General features: G+C 55.2%; 1 protein-coding gene across 3 annotated transcripts in view; it reads left to right on the top strand.

The window, feature by feature from the left end:
• RPS6KA2 (ribosomal protein S6 kinase A2) overlaps window positions 1–16,152 on the top strand; it is a gene marked incomplete at both ends in the record, with an annotated part of 338,217 nt that overhangs the window by 273,841 nt on the left and 48,224 nt on the right. For all 3 annotated transcript variants that reach the window (XM_079716506.1, XM_079716505.1, XM_079716507.1), the window contains 6 exons: window positions 1,673–1,752; window positions 4,548–4,654; window positions 7,687–7,724; window positions 10,031–10,173; window positions 13,827–13,897; window positions 15,565–15,653. In XM_079716506.1, coding sequence (XP_079572632.1) covers window positions 1,673–1,752; window positions 4,548–4,654; window positions 7,687–7,724; window positions 10,031–10,173; window positions 13,827–13,897; window positions 15,565–15,653 — 528 coding nt within the window. The remainder of the gene's footprint in view (window positions 1–1,672; window positions 1,753–4,547; window positions 4,655–7,686; window positions 7,725–10,030; window positions 10,174–13,826; window positions 13,898–15,564; window positions 15,654–16,152) is intronic.

The raw sequence follows: 16,152 nt of genomic DNA, 5'->3' as shown, positions 1-16,152 counted from the left end.
GCAATAAGTGAAATCTTCAAATTAAAAGTAATGAGATGGCGGCTCCAGAGTCATGGCAGACTGCATTACAGCTTTGTGCCCTAATCGAGTAATTAATATGGGCGAAGCGCTGGGCACAACAAGGACAAGTCCCGTACCTTGTTGGTACAGGGTTCAGGGACGGGCACAGTTGTAGGAGACTGTCTGTGACTTTTACCCACGTCGGGAGTGAAGGCATGAACACATGCAAAGGCGGGAGGACAGAGCTCTTTGCTCGTGAACTTCTGCTATTCCTAAGAAGACAGTTTAGAAAGTCCTGTTTGGAAAGCACGGGGCCTCTCCTTTCAGAAATAATAAGAGCCAACATGGATGTGACCTTGCGGGCAGCTGCGTGGTGGCCGGATCCCTCAGGCCACGGGCAGGTGCCCTTAGATCCCAACGGTGGCAGCAGGCTGACCCCCCTCTATCACATGGCCGCCTCAGTGCTGCTGATTCGCTGGTGTCAGATCCGATCCAGGTGTCGTTTCGGTTGGTTTCCTGGGTGTTTTTCTGAAGAAGTTGAGAACTGGGGTCTTGCAGAGATTTTTAAAGGCATCCTCCACGTGACCTCTGTGATGGATCACAAGCTACTTGTCCTCTGTCTGCCTGTCAAGCCCTAGGATGGAGCATTCATCCACGCTGCAGTTTACACAATTCTGACAAAGGGGTTTCTAGTTAGAGGCTTTATGTTTCTAAAACCCCAACATTTATAATGCTTCTGGCATTGACTTTTAGAAAATGAAAAGTTCCCAAGTGTGTGGGGATGTCAGCACCCCTCCCAGCCATACTTCCTTTGTGTGTAAAATAGATGCCACGTGCCAGACCAGCGGGAACATTGAACTGACCATCCAGTAGCCACGGTGGTTAGTTTCTCTTGAGCCTCACATGCATGCACCGTCCCCCCCTTTGACCAAGGCGTGCCCTTGCTGGTGGCGGGCGGGGCCTGAACCGTGAACTCCATGCCCATAACTGTGGCCCTCAGGGGCCAAAGTGAGAGCACGAGCGCTGCTGCCACCAGGTACAGGTAGCTGGGCTGACCCATCCCCGGCGCAGCTGTAAAAGAAGGAACAGGTGGTGGATATCCTTGAGCCCTGAGTTGTACGGAGCACAATTCCCTAGGAAGGGGAGGGGACTCATCCCAGATGTCGCGGCAATCGCCCTGCTGCTCACCAGCCACCTTCCAGCAAAGCCAAGTCTCTAACAAGACACGGATGTGCCCAGAGCTCCGTGTCAGTAGTGGTGATGAGAGCAAGTGGAACCTACACATACTTTTCTCCGTGTGTCTTTCAATCCCTTTGTGATTAAAAAAAGGCAGGAAGAAGGAGAGGGAGGGAAGGAAGAAGGAAGGAAAGAGGAAGGAGGCGGGGAAGGCGTGGGGAGAGGAGGAGAAATAACCTCCAGACCATGAAGAAAAGTGAGAGAGACAGAACTCATCACCATCGACTCCCTTCCCCAAGTCCTGCCCTCACTCCGCTGTGCGGTCTCCAGCCCGGCCCCAGTCCTGTTTCTGAAATGACCCAGGGTTACAGGCTACGCGGTATTGTTTGAGCCAACAAGAGACGGGCTTTTTGCACTCAGAGCCTGGACCCAGGGGAATGATGTCTACCGCAGGGGACCATGACGCCGAAATGCTCTCAACTCTCTCCTTCCACAGCCTTCCAGACGGAGGGAAAACTCTATCTGATTCTGGACTTCCTGCGCGGAGGAGACCTCTTCACCAGGCTCTCCAAAGAGGTACACGGAGTGCGGGCTGTGGGTTTCTGCCTAGAATTCGAGGGACAGGAGAGCACGGGGCGGGGTGGGGGGTGTGTGCGTGCGTGTGTGTGTGGTGTGTGTGCAAGAGAATGTGTGAAAGTGCGTGTACATGCACATTGTGTGGTGGGTGGCGTGTGTATGTGTAAGTGTGTGTGTGGTGTGAGGGCGTATGGTATGTGGTGTGTGCGCGTGTTTTAAAGATGTCTCACAGTCACACAGGGAAGAAATTTGTTGTCCTGGAAAGATCTTAAGAAAACGGACTCTTCCCAAGACCCCCGTGGAGCTCTAGAACCTTCCCTGTGTAGAGCAGATGGAAACTTGATTTGTGTTACGTAGGGAAGACTTTATGTCACAACGTTTCACTTTCCACCATAGGAAGACGCTATTAACACGCTGACCACACATTCTGGGAGGGGCGTTGGGAGCGTCTAATTAGGGCTTCACCCATGAGCACTCCGTGACCCCCAGGGCTTGTCCTTGACCCCCACTACCTGACTTAGGAACTTTCCAGGATGTCTTGCAGCGCAGCGTGAAAGCTCTCTGGCCCCTGCTTCATGGGATGGAAAACCCAGCATCCTGCTCGAGGCAGTGATAATGCCAGGCTTTTAATCCTGTTGATTCTGTATAAAGTTTCCTTTATACAGAAGAGAGCGTGATGAAGGTGACAGCGTGTTGACACAGTGCACAGAACAGGTTCCCGGCCCTTCTGACGCAACCTCAGCCGGCACCGGGGTTCTTACTGGGCTGTAACAGGGTGTTCAGGCTGCCTTCCCCCTTTCCTCACCGCCCACTTTTACAGCAGGAGGTCCCTCCATCCTGCGTGAAACTCCAAAGTGCAGTCAATCAAGGTGGAGCGGCAGTGGGGTCCCCAAGACCTCGGGTTGCTCTCTCCCTGTTTCCTGATGGTCCCTCGGGCAATGGCACAATTGATATATTGGACTCTTGGTGATACAGGTTGAAAGCACGGGCTGGAGGATTCAGACCCAAGTTCTCCAAAAGCCCTTTTGGATCAGGTCTCTGGTCCCTTAACCTGCCTCACAGCTGAGCTCACGTTTCCAAACATGGTGAATCGTTGACCTTGGCCAGTTTCTCATCTGATGCCTGTTGATTTGCTCCCTTCCCACCCCGGCCGAAGGAAGTCAGGCCACTGGGGGTTGGTCTGTCCAGCATCCAGTGTGACACACCCTGTTGTTGGGCTTCTTGACCAAAAAGGCAACACACAAGGTACCCATAGGACCCTTTATTTCAGAGTAGAAGTGAAGTTGTCCAGCCTGGGCTCAGCAGGGTCTCAGGGTTCACAGAAACACAGGAATGAATGATACCCTAACCCTAACCCTAACCCTAACCCTAACCCTAACCCTGTGTAAAATAGTATTTCCCTTCCATCCTCTTCACCGAGCCCACTAGACAACATCCTTGTGTGTGTCGGTCTCCGTACTGACTGCCTTTAGGAACTCACATCCATGGGTGTTTCACTCCCATAGAGAAACCCTTTGCATTTGCACTTGGAGGCCACGCAGATCTGTGCCCTAAGAGCGGCCAAGGAGAGTAATACGGCCACCCCTGAGCACTAAGCTGTAGACGTGCCTGTGTGGTTATGTACAGAGATGGAGAAAGTCGGGCCAAAGAGAATTCGACAGCCAGCAGGATTTCCTACAGGGAAATCCTTCTCACAGGGAAGCCCACTGAGTATGCTAACCAATTTAGAAAAGAAATACCCAACCAGGAAAGGTGTCGGTCAAGTGTGAAAGACAGAACAGGAGATTCCAGAGGCCAGAGGGGCAGTGAGGGTTGTTGGCACCCGCGTGTCATCCAGGACTTGGGGTTCATGTCCTCCCCACTGGGAGGCATCCCTTTTGTGAAATGGATGTGCTCCACCTTCATTAGCCTGATGTATTCACTGTTCAGTTCCCCAAATTGCCCTTATTCTGATTCTGAGCTTCCCAGGCAACCTTCTGATCATGTATTGATTTTTCACGCATCTGCCTTCAGAGAGAATTCAGTCATGACATGGATTTCTAGTCTCTGTGACATTCATTTCTCAAGGGGCGGGTAAAGAATGGTTTCTGATATCATCTGGCTTGCTGGTAAGGTGACTACAAAATTACATGCTGGTTCTCACAACTGCAGGGACAGGGAAACAGTAGGAGACAATGACCTTGAGGTCTGCTGGGCACCATGGCCTCGTGTGTGTTTTAGCTAAACCAGGGTCCCTCTCCCGCCAGCCTCTCCGGCAAGGGGCACCCACTGATGCTACACGGGTGGGTTGTATTTGGTAAGACTCGTACCGCTCTGGGGAGATGTCAGTTCCTAGTTTGCATAAACCCAAGGGGTGAAGAGGTGAACTTGAAGGAGGAGGGATGACATTTGAGACGTATTTTCGGTACATCCTTCAGGCCTGTTTATGTCAGACCTTCACAGTGTGGTTTAGTTTTTTGTATTAAAGTGTTACATCAGCAGCACGCATATTAAAACATAAACCCAGAAATACACTCCAGAGCTGCATGGTTAGTGGGGCAAGAAAGCTCGGGGGAGGGAACTCTGCCCGGGGCTCCGCCCACAAGGCCGAGTCGCTTTGTGAGGAGTGCCCCCTCCCCTTCACGGGTCCTAAAACTTTGCTGAGAGCTCACGTTTCCATTGTAGGAGTCGGAAGAGCCTTGTCTGGGGGCCGCGGTCTGCAGAGCGGAGCGCAGTCTTGGTGGGGCTGAGTGCCTCTCTGTCTGTAATGCCAGCAGCCGCAGCGCAGGCTGAGGTCTTGTCCTCTCTCCTGGCAGGTGATGTTCACGGAGGAGGACGTCAAGTTCTACCTGGCCGAGCTGGCCCTGGCGCTGGACCACCTGCACAGCCTGGGGATCATCTACAGAGACCTGAAGCCGGAAAAGTGAGTGCGGACGAGGCGGGGCGGGGCCCTCTTGCTGCCCACGTCACCTTGTCCCTGTACTTAATTCCCCAGTGAGGCCGTAGCCTGGGGACATTCCGGTGCTGGCACCCCACAGGCAGGGATTCCACATGCCCGCCCCTGGAAAGGTGCCCAGACATAGGTGTGGCTTGTGCTGATTTGTGTGGGATGGTCGCAGCCCATTCTCACCTGACCCTCATAACACCCCCCAAGGGAGGCAGGGCCAGGCCTGCATCCCTGTGGTCCAGGGGAGGCTGGGCAGGTAGTGGAGGCTGGGCAGGTAGGCAGCCCACCATTCCTCCTCCCACATCCCCTGCCCTCCCTCCTAGGTGGGCCCCATCCTGCACTGGGAATGTCTCACACGCCACGTCCTCACTAGTTTGTGTCTTCTGTGCCAGTCTCTTCCCCACCTCCACCTCCACCTTGGAAAGCCCTTTCAGCTGTCTTGACAGGCCCATTTCTAGGTGACGAGTCAGATGAGCCTTTCTGACTTTTTCTAAAAGACAGTGGCACCCGATTCCCAGCCCAAATTCCAATAAGGTCTGTGTGTCGTTGGCCGTGATCACCTGTGATGTCATCTCCAGGGCGTTTGGCTAAAGTTCCTCCAAATAATAGTGTTCTTATTTCAGGTTTTCCTCCTGCTGTTTTCTGTGTCGAGCTGCCACAGACTAGGAGGGGCCCACTGAAGATGAAGGACCTAGAGGATCTAGAGGATCTAGAGGAGGATCTAGAGGATCTAGAGGAGGATCTAGAGGATCTAGAGGAGGATCTAGAGGAGGATCTAGAGGATCTAGAGGAGGATCTAGAGGAGGATCTAGAGGACCTAGAGGGTCTAGAGGATCTAGAGGATATTCTACTTTCAGTTCATTTGGTTGACCTGACAGTGGTCCCTGCAGCGAAGTTGATGATTTTCTCCCTCTGGCCTGTGACGTCGTCGTTAACGGCCCCCTGTCCCCCTATAGACTGAGGTCCATGCCTGCCCCTGCATATGTGGGGCCTGGTGGGACCCAAAGCTTGGAGCACAAGGTAGCCCAGGCCCTGAGGGCACAGGAAGTAGATCCCAGCCCTTCTTCCTGGTCCCTTAACTTCTTCACCTGCAGGGAACTGAGAAAAATGCAAACTCTGCTCTGAGAAGTGGCAGTCGTTTAAGGGAAACACCTGGGTTTGCCTAGAGACTAGGAACGTTGCGTATGTCCCTGAATCAAAGCGTATTTGCCTGTGACCAGAGGGAAGTGCTCCCCACGCATGGCTTCAGCTTAACCACCAGCTGGGTAGAGCATCACTGGCTGCACGTGTAAATGATGTTTAAATAACTGTGAAAGGCCCTCTCCTGAGTATCCGCATAAGAGCCACGTCCCGCAAACTCAGCATCGCCTTCAGAAAATAGTCACAGCCAGCTCGGCTGACCTGCTCACCTCTGCTGTGAGCTCTGCCCCATGAAGGCAGCACCCTGATTCTCCCTCTAGTTAAAGGTCAAAGGGATCTTTATAGTTAAAAATAGTAATATGTAATTGCAGTATTGAAGAAAATGGATTTTGTCGTCCATTAGAATTAGTAGGGAATTAATCTTGGAAGTTGCTCACTTCTGGGCAAAGATTAAGTATAACTGAAAAACAGAGATAAGAACATTTGCTTCTTTCATTATAAATTATCATCTTAATTATACACTGTAACTTTTTCCTTCTCATTTCCATAAAATAGTAGGTATGATTTTTATTCCCATGGCAGATTTTTTTAAATTGTGGTAAGATAAACATGACATAAAATTTACCACCTTGACTGTTTTCAAGTGCACAGTTCAGTCGTGTTCAGAGCATTCACACCATTTGTGCAATCGTCTCCACCATCCATCTACCAGACTTCTTTCATCCTGCAAAATTGACACCCTGTGCCCATGAAACACTAACTCCCCACCGCCCTCCCCCAGCCCCTGGCACCCTCCCTTCTATTTTCTGTCTCTGTGGATCTGACTGCTCTAGGGACGGCATGTAAGTGGGAACACACATTTGTCCTTTTGTGGCTGGCTTATTGCATTTGGCATGGTGTCCTCGAGGTCCATCCGTGCGGTAGCCTGTGTCAGAACTTCCTTCCTTTCCCAGATGTGTTTAAGGTACCACATATTAATCCTCACAGCCCACGTCCTGGTCTCTTTAGATCCAGGCTGGTGCCTCCCAGGAGCTCATGGAACAGAGTTTAATTACAGCAAAGAAAGAAACAGGGCAAGCCAGGAGCCCCAGGGGCCTGTGGGCTGATGGGCTGGAGAAGGGCCTCGTGGAAGGCTCGCCTGCGTCCATCCCCTCAGACTTTCCCTCCACCCTCCTGTGGGCGTCAGCCTCGCCGTACTCCAGAGAGCTGGGAGGAACAGGGCAGTGCTCCCCGTGGGGCATCTGAACGTCAGACGCCTGCATGCCAAGATCTTGGCCCAGGGCACCAGGAGGGACCCCGTGGGACCGGCTCCCACAACATGGCTCCCGGGGGCTGAGGCCTGAGGTGTCACAGACTCCCCCGGAGGTCACAGTGGTCCCCAGGGCCAGGCGGGGCTCGTGGAGGGGTCTGGCCAGAAGAGCGGGCTCTAGCCGTCGCGGGCCCACCTAGGTTCAGGAAGTCCCCTCTGAGCAGCTCTGCGTCTGCACAGGCCAGGGCACTCGCGGACCCTCTCAGGTCCATTCATGCAGTACAGACAGCCTGGGGGGGTCCCCAGACCTTCCCCTGGGCTTGAGAACGCCTCACACCTGCAGTCCCCAGTGTGAGCCTGCTGAGCCAGGCACAAGAACATGGGGGTGCCCTTTGCACCCCACACACTGCAGATGTGCCTATGCTCCTGACCCAGCAGAAGCTGCTGACAAGGGAAGCAGTGGTCTGAAGGCCACGTCTGCGAACAGCAGGTGACCTGCCGCCCCCCAGCCAGCGTGGAGACTGCTGCCCAAGGGCCTGGGCGGCTCCCCTGGGGTCTCCATGCCCTTCCGTGTGTCTCATCTCTTTTAAAGTATCCGTTTTCCTCCCCTTTCTTTCAGCATCCTCCTGGACGAAGAGGGACACATTAAGATCACAGGTTTGTAAAATTCCACCCGCCACCGACCGTTGACTTCACCCCGGCGGCCCTGGTACCTGGGGGCCGACTCAGAGCTAAAGCCCTCTCTCTCATCACACCAGCGTGTGCAGACAGGGCTGCCTTCCCCGTGGCCGTGGCTTAGTTCTGTTGGTGTGTGTCTCCCCGGGGACGCTCACGCTTCCCAGGTCGGCCCTCCTTCCTTCTCTCCCTCTGACTTAAGACCCTTCTAGCGCCTTTCCTGCTGACTCTCAGCGTCACTGGATGTTTTGTTCAAGAATCTCATCTTAGCATGTCTGCGGGGCCGATCTCCCCACTGAAACCTCAAACCCCTCCCACTGCCATCGGTTCAGCCAGAACGAGCACCACCCCCCCTTGTTCCGTGACACCCACTTGTGCTAGTTTCCTCTTGCTGTGTCACAATTACCAACCTCGGTGGCTCAAAACAGCATCAGCTCATCATCTTAACAGCTCTGGTGGCCAGAAATCCAAAACAGGTCTCACAGAGCTAAGACCAAAAGGGGGGTGCACTCCTTTGTGGAGGCTCCAGGGGAGGATGGTCCTGTTGCCTCTCCGGCTGCCCACTTCCCTGGGCTCACGGCCCCATCCTCCTCCTTCAGAGCCAGGGGGCAGCACCCCAGTCTCTGTCTGACTCTGGCCTCTGCCCCCAAGTCCATGTAAGGACCTTGTGCTTATTGTGCTTCATCCTGGCGCCCCGGGATAACCTCCCTTCTCGAGATACAGCAGGGCCCCCTCTGCCAGGAAGGTGACCTATTCATAGGTTCCAGGGTTGGGGCGTGGACGTCTCTGGGGGCCATTCCGCTGGCCCCCCGCTGGCCGGGTCCTGGCCTGGTCTCCCCTCACGCCCGCCCCCCGTGTCCACCGGCGGGCTGTCCCTGCGCGAATGCTCCCCCCTCACCTCCAGTGGCCGCTGTCTCTGCTTGAGGGGGGGCACCTGCTCTGTCCCTGTTCTGTCTGCAGAGCCTCCCGTCCTCTGCTTCTCAGCCCCACGCTGTCTGGTCTCCCTGCTGCCTGTTCCCTTCTCTGGGCTGGTTCACCCCGCTCCTGATGGAGCCCCAGTCCCAGCAGAGTGCCCAGAGCAATTGACAGTTACTGCTCGTTAATGTCAAACAGTGAGACTTCTTAAATTTCTCATGAATTATGCACAAGAGCCTGGCACTCATCTGACAGACCCTGTAGACGGCGACCTCCTGGCAGGGGCTGCACAGGTCCGAGGGCGTCCGCAGTGTCTGCTGGTGGGACCTGCCCCGCTCAATGAGTCCAGTTTGACCTGCTGGGGCCTTCTGTGCCTTGCCACGTGTAGAACAGCAGAAGAAATGAACCCTTAACAAGCTGAGAAAGTAAACCTGACTTCTACAACGGGTTAAGGCCGTTCAGAAGTGCCAGCGTGGCATTTCGTGGAGATTGAAGGTTCTGCTAGTACTTGACCGGTTTTCTCTGCTGAGTGAGGAACTGCACGTGTATTATATAAATCTCACGTGTACAGAGGTAGCTGGAATGGGTAGGAGCTGCCATGTTAAATTTACATGTCATATTATAGAGTTTCGGCTTCCCCTGTTTTAGTCATTGTGGTCAGAGAAGCCCCGAGACTCTGATGTGCAGAGTGTCACTTCGGCAGTGAGGCAGCAGACCCACGCGGGTGCTGCAGGCTGTCACTTAGCCGTGAGCTCACTGGGTCCTCACGTGGCCCTGGGAAGAAGGCACGTCACCCTTAACCTCACAGACGGTGAACCTGGAGGGCTCTGTGATCTCAGAACCAGCGTGTTCACTGTGTCCTTCACCCACTGGGTGCAGTAACACGGGCACTGGAGGACGGTGGCCTTGGCTGAAGGTCTTGAGGACAAGGTCCAGGGGAGGACAGCCCGTGGCAAATGCTCTGAAGCCCCGTCCAGCTTGCCCGCCTTCCCCTCCGTGCCTCACCGGCCGGGACCTCCTGCTCGTACCCCCTTTCCCGCCCTTTCCTTCAGAACAAGCGCCGTCTTCCTGCCTTTCCTTCAGAGTAGTCCCGCAGGCCTCTCCACTGGGGCCATTGACGTCCAGGGTGTCCGGCTAAAAACAGGCTCCCGGGGAATTGGTGTCGGGCGTCAGGAGTGCAGTTTCTGGGCGCCCTCAGGAGCACTCCTGAACGTGTGGGTCCCTATAGAAGCTGACCGGGAGGTGTCGGGTTTGACTCAGCTTCTGCGGGCAGCTCGGCCCCAAGAGGACAGCGGCGGGAGGTGGGCTGGCCGGGCAGCCAGGGCTCCAAGTGCCACCTGGACACTGAACGCTGTGTGCTCTTCCTCTTTTAGACTTCGGGCTGAGTAAGGAGGCCATCGACCATGACAAGAGAGCCTATTCGTTCTGTGGGACGATCGAGTACATGGCGCCCGAGGTGGTGAACCGGCGGGGCCACACGCAGAGCGCAGACTGGTGGTCCTTCGGCGTGCTCATGGTATGGCGTGCTCGTGGTACGGCGTGCTCGTGGTATGGCGTGCTCGTGGTATGGTACGGCGTGCTCATGGTATGGTGTGCTCGTGGTATGGTACGGCGTGCTCATGGTACGGCGTGCTCGTGGTACGGCGTGCTCGTGGTATGGCATGCTGGTGGTATGGTACGGCGTGCTCATGGTATGGTATGGCGTGCTCATGGTACGGCGTGCTCATGGTACAGCGTGCTGGTGGTACGGCGTGCTCGTGGTATGGCGTGCTGGTGGTATGGTACGGCATGCTCATGGTATGGTATGGCGTGCTCGTGGTACGGCGTGCTCGTGGTATGGCGTGCTGGTGGTACAGCGTGCTCGTGGTATGGCGTGCTGGTGGTATGGTACGGCATGCTCATGGTATGGTATGGCGTGCTCGTGGTACGGCGTGCTCGTGGTATGGCGTGCTGGTGGTACGGCGTGCTCGTGGTATGGCGTGCTGGTGGTATGGTACGGCATGCTCATGGTATGGTATGGCGTGCTCGTGGTACGGTGTGCTCGTGGTATGGTGTGCTCATGGTATGGCATGCTCGTGGCTTGACTTGCTTGTGGTGTGGCATCTGCGGTCCCCAAGGTGCCCGTGTGGCTGCCCCTGAGCGCCCGCCCGTCTCTGGGGTTCAGAGATCCAGGAGTGACCCGAGGAAAACACTGCCCATTGTGTGACTCAGGACAAGGGGGGCCACTGACTCCTGGCCCTAGCGTTTCCTGGCAGCCTCCTCTCTGTCCCCCACCCAGACTCCCAGCATCAGGAAACAGAGCTGGGATTCAAGTGAGGATGCAAATGTGTTCAGAGTCAGACCTTTGTACTTAATGCTGTTTCGGGTTTAACATGAGGATTTTAAGGGACGCAGCTCTCTCCAGATTAAAGATATTTTCTTATTTCAAACACAGAATTCCTCCACTTAGTCAGCAAAATCACCACGAACCAAAATACATGTGGAGCAAAGCATTTGTACATCTGCATCGAGAAACTTGGATTTTCTTTGGGTCATGTGTTCGCAGACAGAGCGTGCAGCAGACACCGTCTAGCCAGGCGGTCTGTAGTCACAACAGAAGCGGGGTTGGCTGCTGTTGCCCGGCCTCACGCGGTCCTTCCTCTCCTCCCTTCCCCCTCCCCCCACCCATCCCCCACAGCCGGGCCCTGTGCTGGCAGCCCCTCCAGGCCCGCCATGCCCTCGGCGTGGACCAGACTTCCGAGGCTGTGAGTCTGACATTGACTGGATGGGAGTAGCATCGTGGCATTCCTGGCTTGTCAGCCCCCTCCTTGTGCATTTCACAAATGAGGAAACTGAGGCGACGGGAGTTTCCGTAGATCCGTCGCTCAGCCAGCACTGGCGTAGCCTCCTTCGCACACACGTGCCTCTCGCCCTGGCCCCGGGACCGCTGGGCTGTGTCCTGCTCACAGTGCGGGGCATCAGCTGGGTGCCCCTAGGCTGGTACCCAGGAGGCCACACTCGGTCTCTCGGTTCTGGTCCCCGGCCCCACGGGCTCGGAAGTGCTGGCTGTGTTGGATTTGTCAGCACGGACGGCTGACCCCTGTCTGTGGGGGGCAGACACATCAAACCAGCTCAGGAGGCAGTTCCCACGGCTCCGGCCGGGATGCCAGCTCACGGGCGTACAGTAGGTGACGTCACACCACGCGGGGCAGTGCCCCCGTCTCCAGGGTCAGTGCGTCCTCCCCCCGTCAGCCCCCTACGAGGGAAGTCAGACTGTAATGAGAAGCCTGTTCCCAAAACAGAATCACAATAAGTTAAGCACATTAATACAGGCAAGTGATGGGCCCAAGCTCGTGACCTGACAAGGGCTCCGTGAGCATCAGCTGCCAGGGCGCTGGTGACGCTTGCTGTGTTCATGGTTATGCAGACCTTGAATGGCCTCTGCTGGGGCGCAGTCCGTCTCCAGGCCAGAAGCCACGGGGATGTCCCGCTCTGCTTACCTTCCCACCCATCATCTCTCTTTAGATACGTTGGTGAGACCGTCAGGGTAGCCTCTCCCTCTGCAGGGTGACTTTGCATCCTCAGCTCTGCTCCTGTCCACGTGGGTGCTTCCCCGTTACCCTGCCTGGAGGGTGTGTACTGGGGGGCGGGCATGGGGGCCTCGGCACCCACGCTGTGGGTTTTACCGGAAGTTTGATGTTGTCTTCCCGACACCGGATCCCAGGCCCGAGGTTACAGCTCTGCATCTTCGGGAGTGATTCCAATTCCTAAGCCCGCATCCGCCTGAGAAGCACCTTCCTCTGGAGGGTGGGGTGGGCTCCCGGAGGGAGACCACAGGCTTCATCCTGTCCCTGGATCCCAGGGATACTCGCGAAGCCCTTAAAGATGTAGGCTGCGGGCTTCCCTGGTGGTGCAGTGGTTGAGAGTCTGCCTGCCGATGCAGGGGACGCGGGTTCGTGCCCCGGTCCAGGAAGATCCCACATGCCGCGGAGCGGCTAGGCCCGTGAGCCATGGCCGCTGAGCCTGCGCGTCCGGAGCCTGTGCTCCTCAACGGGAGAGGCCACAGCAGTGAGAGGCCCGCGTACCGCAAAAAAACAAACAAACAAACAAAAGGTAGCGAAGGAGGAGGGACAAGAAAGGGAGGAGGACAGTGGCCCGTCCTGAGCCGATGCCCCCAGTCAGGCTTCTCCCCACTTGTTTCCTCCACGTCTTCCCCAAGCTCCCCACACGCACGTCTGGAACCTCTTCTGGTTCCCCAGCTGTCGACAGCTGGTGCTTTGCTGCGTCGCTCTTACGGGCCCTGTCATCTTGTGTTGTGAACACACATATCTGTGAGGGTCTCCCGGGCACAGGGCGGGACCTTCACGCGTCCCTGGCGCAGGTGGCGGTGCCCGTGCCCAGGAAGGTCTGTGCCCCGAGGGTCCACAGGCAGGGAGAGCAGAGCGGGCCTGGGCTCCCCGGGCGCCTGCCCCCCCCGCCCCCATGAGACGGGAAATGCCCCTGGACTTTGGAGAAGCTGACCGGAGAGGTTGGCCCCTGGCCTCTTCCAGGAGAGGCCCGGCCTCTGCTGTCTGCCACGGTCCACACGCCACCAACGGTCCCGCCACCTTGGTCTCGGGCACAGGGCAATCCTCCCTGAATTGCTCACTCCTTTGACAGACTCGTCCCCTCCACGTTCGGTGTCTCGTGACAGCTGGGGACGTGGGTCAGTCGCCTGAAGGAGGCGGGTCGTCATGGGGATGATTCTTCAGGGCACTCGGTCTGGAGAGCAGCCTCCCGTTCCATCTGGACCCGGAGCTCTCTCTCCCCACCCCTGCCCTCCCCTCCTGGCTCAGCTCCTCCACGGCACCCGCCAGAGAAGGGCGGGTCCTCCGTTGACCCCGTGGAAGGCGTGTGGCCATGGGCTGCAGGTCCCCATCCCCCTCTCCACGGCACTGAGCACCTCCTCACAGCCGTAGAGCTGAAGCATTTACTGTGTCCATCATCCATCAGTCTCCCCACTGAATGCCAAGGTCCACAGTGCAGTTCTGTTCGCTGGTGTACACCAAGCACGTAGGCCAGCGCCTGCACTTAACTGACCAGGATTTCGAGTGGGTACATGAACTTGGGCTGCATTTTGCCTGTCTGGGTCTCGCCACTGTGAAGTTCGTTTGTTCTGAACTCTTTCTCCTGTTCTGTGTTGGTCTGCAGTTCGAGATGCTCACGGGCTCGCTGCCATTCCAGGGGAAGGACAGGAAGGAGACCATGGCCCTCATCCTCAAGTGAGTAGCACACCCGCTTGGGATCCACCCCAGTATGTGTTAGCGCCTGCTGATATCAAGAGCTTCGGTCTTCAAAACCGGGACTGTTGAGGAGGCAGTAACGGTGATGAGCATTCCTGGCATTTTCATGTCAGTGGGTGAAGCCGGTGGCATCTCTGAGTGATTCTGATGAAATCTCCTACCAAAGAGAAAGTTTTCCATCAGTAAAAATCGTCTAAGTTGTCCAACGGCAAGGTCTTTGGACATGATGGTTGGTGACCTTCAAAAGTGCAGGTTTGGGGGGCAAATGGCCGCAGGGGCTCCTGAGAGAGCCTTCCCTTCTCTGCCTGTTCACCCGTTCGTGCACGTGCCTGAGCTCTCCTGCCTGACGTCAGCAGGCATCATATGGCCCGAGTCACTGAGTACGAACATAATTTTCTCCTTAATTCTCATGAAGAATCTTTTAACACAAAAATGGGTTTTGCTCTTAGAACCCTAGAAGGAAGCCTAAACCCAGAGCCAGTCTTGCTGTAATAGCTTTTAAAAAACAAACAAAACAAAAAACAAACAAACAAAAAAACACATCATTTTATTTTTTTGGCCGTGCTGCGCAGCATGCGGGATTTTAGTTCGCTGAGCAGGGATCGAACCCGTGCCACCTGCAGTGGAAGCACAGAGCCCTAACCACTGGACCACCAGGGAAGTCCCTTGCTGTAACATCTTCATCAGAGCAGGCTTCCTCTGAGCGAGGTGTCAGAGGGCAAGCTCTGGGAGAGAGAAGCGGACGGGGTGAGGAAGTGGCCCTGGAATCAGGCAGGCTTCAAATTACTGTCTCCCTGCTCAGTGAGAGGGTGGGCCCACTGCACCTGCAGGAGAATCCATGAAGGTGCTTGGCCTCACGACCAGCTTTCTCAAACTCTGCTTGCGGGTGGACACGCAACGTTTGTAAAACCAGGAGGCACCTGCAAAGCTTACGGTTTTGTAGATACATCGTTATATAAATAGAAGGAGAGCAGTTCGTGGAAGACACCCCGTAGAGAGGATGTAAATGGTGTTTCCCTGTGTCACGTGACCTTACACTGTGGATGACATGCGTAGCTACGGTCTACTATGTTTTTTTTTTTTTTTGATGGCCTCTGTTCCTTTTCATTTTAAGAGGGAACAAGACCTTTTTTTCTAAAGCTAGAATAATTCCCTCCAGCAAATCCCAGGTGTGAACTTGTAACCTGTCGTTGGGAGTGACAGCATTTCTGACGGGGCAGCAACAAACTGTGGACATGTGGTTCCCAGAGCGAGGTCCTGCCAGGCCGTCCTTTCCCAGATGTGGCCGCAGACCCCACCGGAGGCAGAGGAGAGAATCCAGCTGTCTCCTCAAGCCAAGAGGAGAGTCCTAAAATGTCAGCCACACTGGCATCTCTCCAAAGCCTTTTTTGTTGTTGTCTTGGAAACCATAGTTAATTTCCATTTAAAATGTTCTGTATGTTCGTGGGATCATTCTTGTTTATTTTTAGTGGCCTTGTTATTTTTAGTGAATCATTATATAGCTGTTGTAAACAGCTGCTCTGGGTCACGTGGATATGATTGGACTTGTCTGTGAATGCTGACTGCAGAACCATGGAGCCCTGAAGAAAACCTTGCTCCCTTTGGGTCTCATCCTTCTTACCCGAACATACGACTGTGCTTTTCAGAGCCAAGCTGGGCATGCCGCAGTTCCTCAGCGTGGAGGCTCAGAGTCTTCTGAGAGCCCTCTTCAAACGGAACCCCTGCAACCGGCTGGGTAAGACTCCCTGAGCCCCCCGGGCCCGCCCCGGGACACCTACATGCTCACACTCTGCTCTGGTCTGGCCCCGCATTTCACCACGTTCTCTGACAGCAAAAGGCCCTGACGCAGGGGTGGAAGTTCTATCACGTGTTGTCCGAGCTCTGAGGATTTCAAAAACACACGGTCGCTGCCCGGGTATTGTTAGCTAACAGTCACCGTTTTTACACAAAATGGTGGCACTTACTTTAGAACTCTGTAAACTAAAGACAGAACCCTGGAAAAGCCACCCCGTCTAATTTGTCTTTGAATGTTACAGAGAGATCATAATGGTTTGCCCAGTTCTGATCTGGATCATGAATTAATTGATTACTTTTCGTTAATGTCTCCATCAGTTCAAGAGAGACACTGAAATAATCTCTGCTAGTCTAAGGCCAACTTGTCGTTCAGCTCAGCAGATTTTAACCCGATTTAGAACACACCTGCCTCAGAATCCGGTTTGCAGAGCTGTGAAACA

The sequence above is a fragment of the Hyperoodon ampullatus genome (assembly GCF_949752795.1).
Source record: "Hyperoodon ampullatus genome assembly, chromosome: 12".
Taxonomy (NCBI): Eukaryota; Metazoa; Chordata; class Mammalia; order Artiodactyla; family Ziphiidae; genus Hyperoodon; species Hyperoodon ampullatus.
This window is presented reverse-complemented; position numbering and strand designations above follow the sequence as displayed.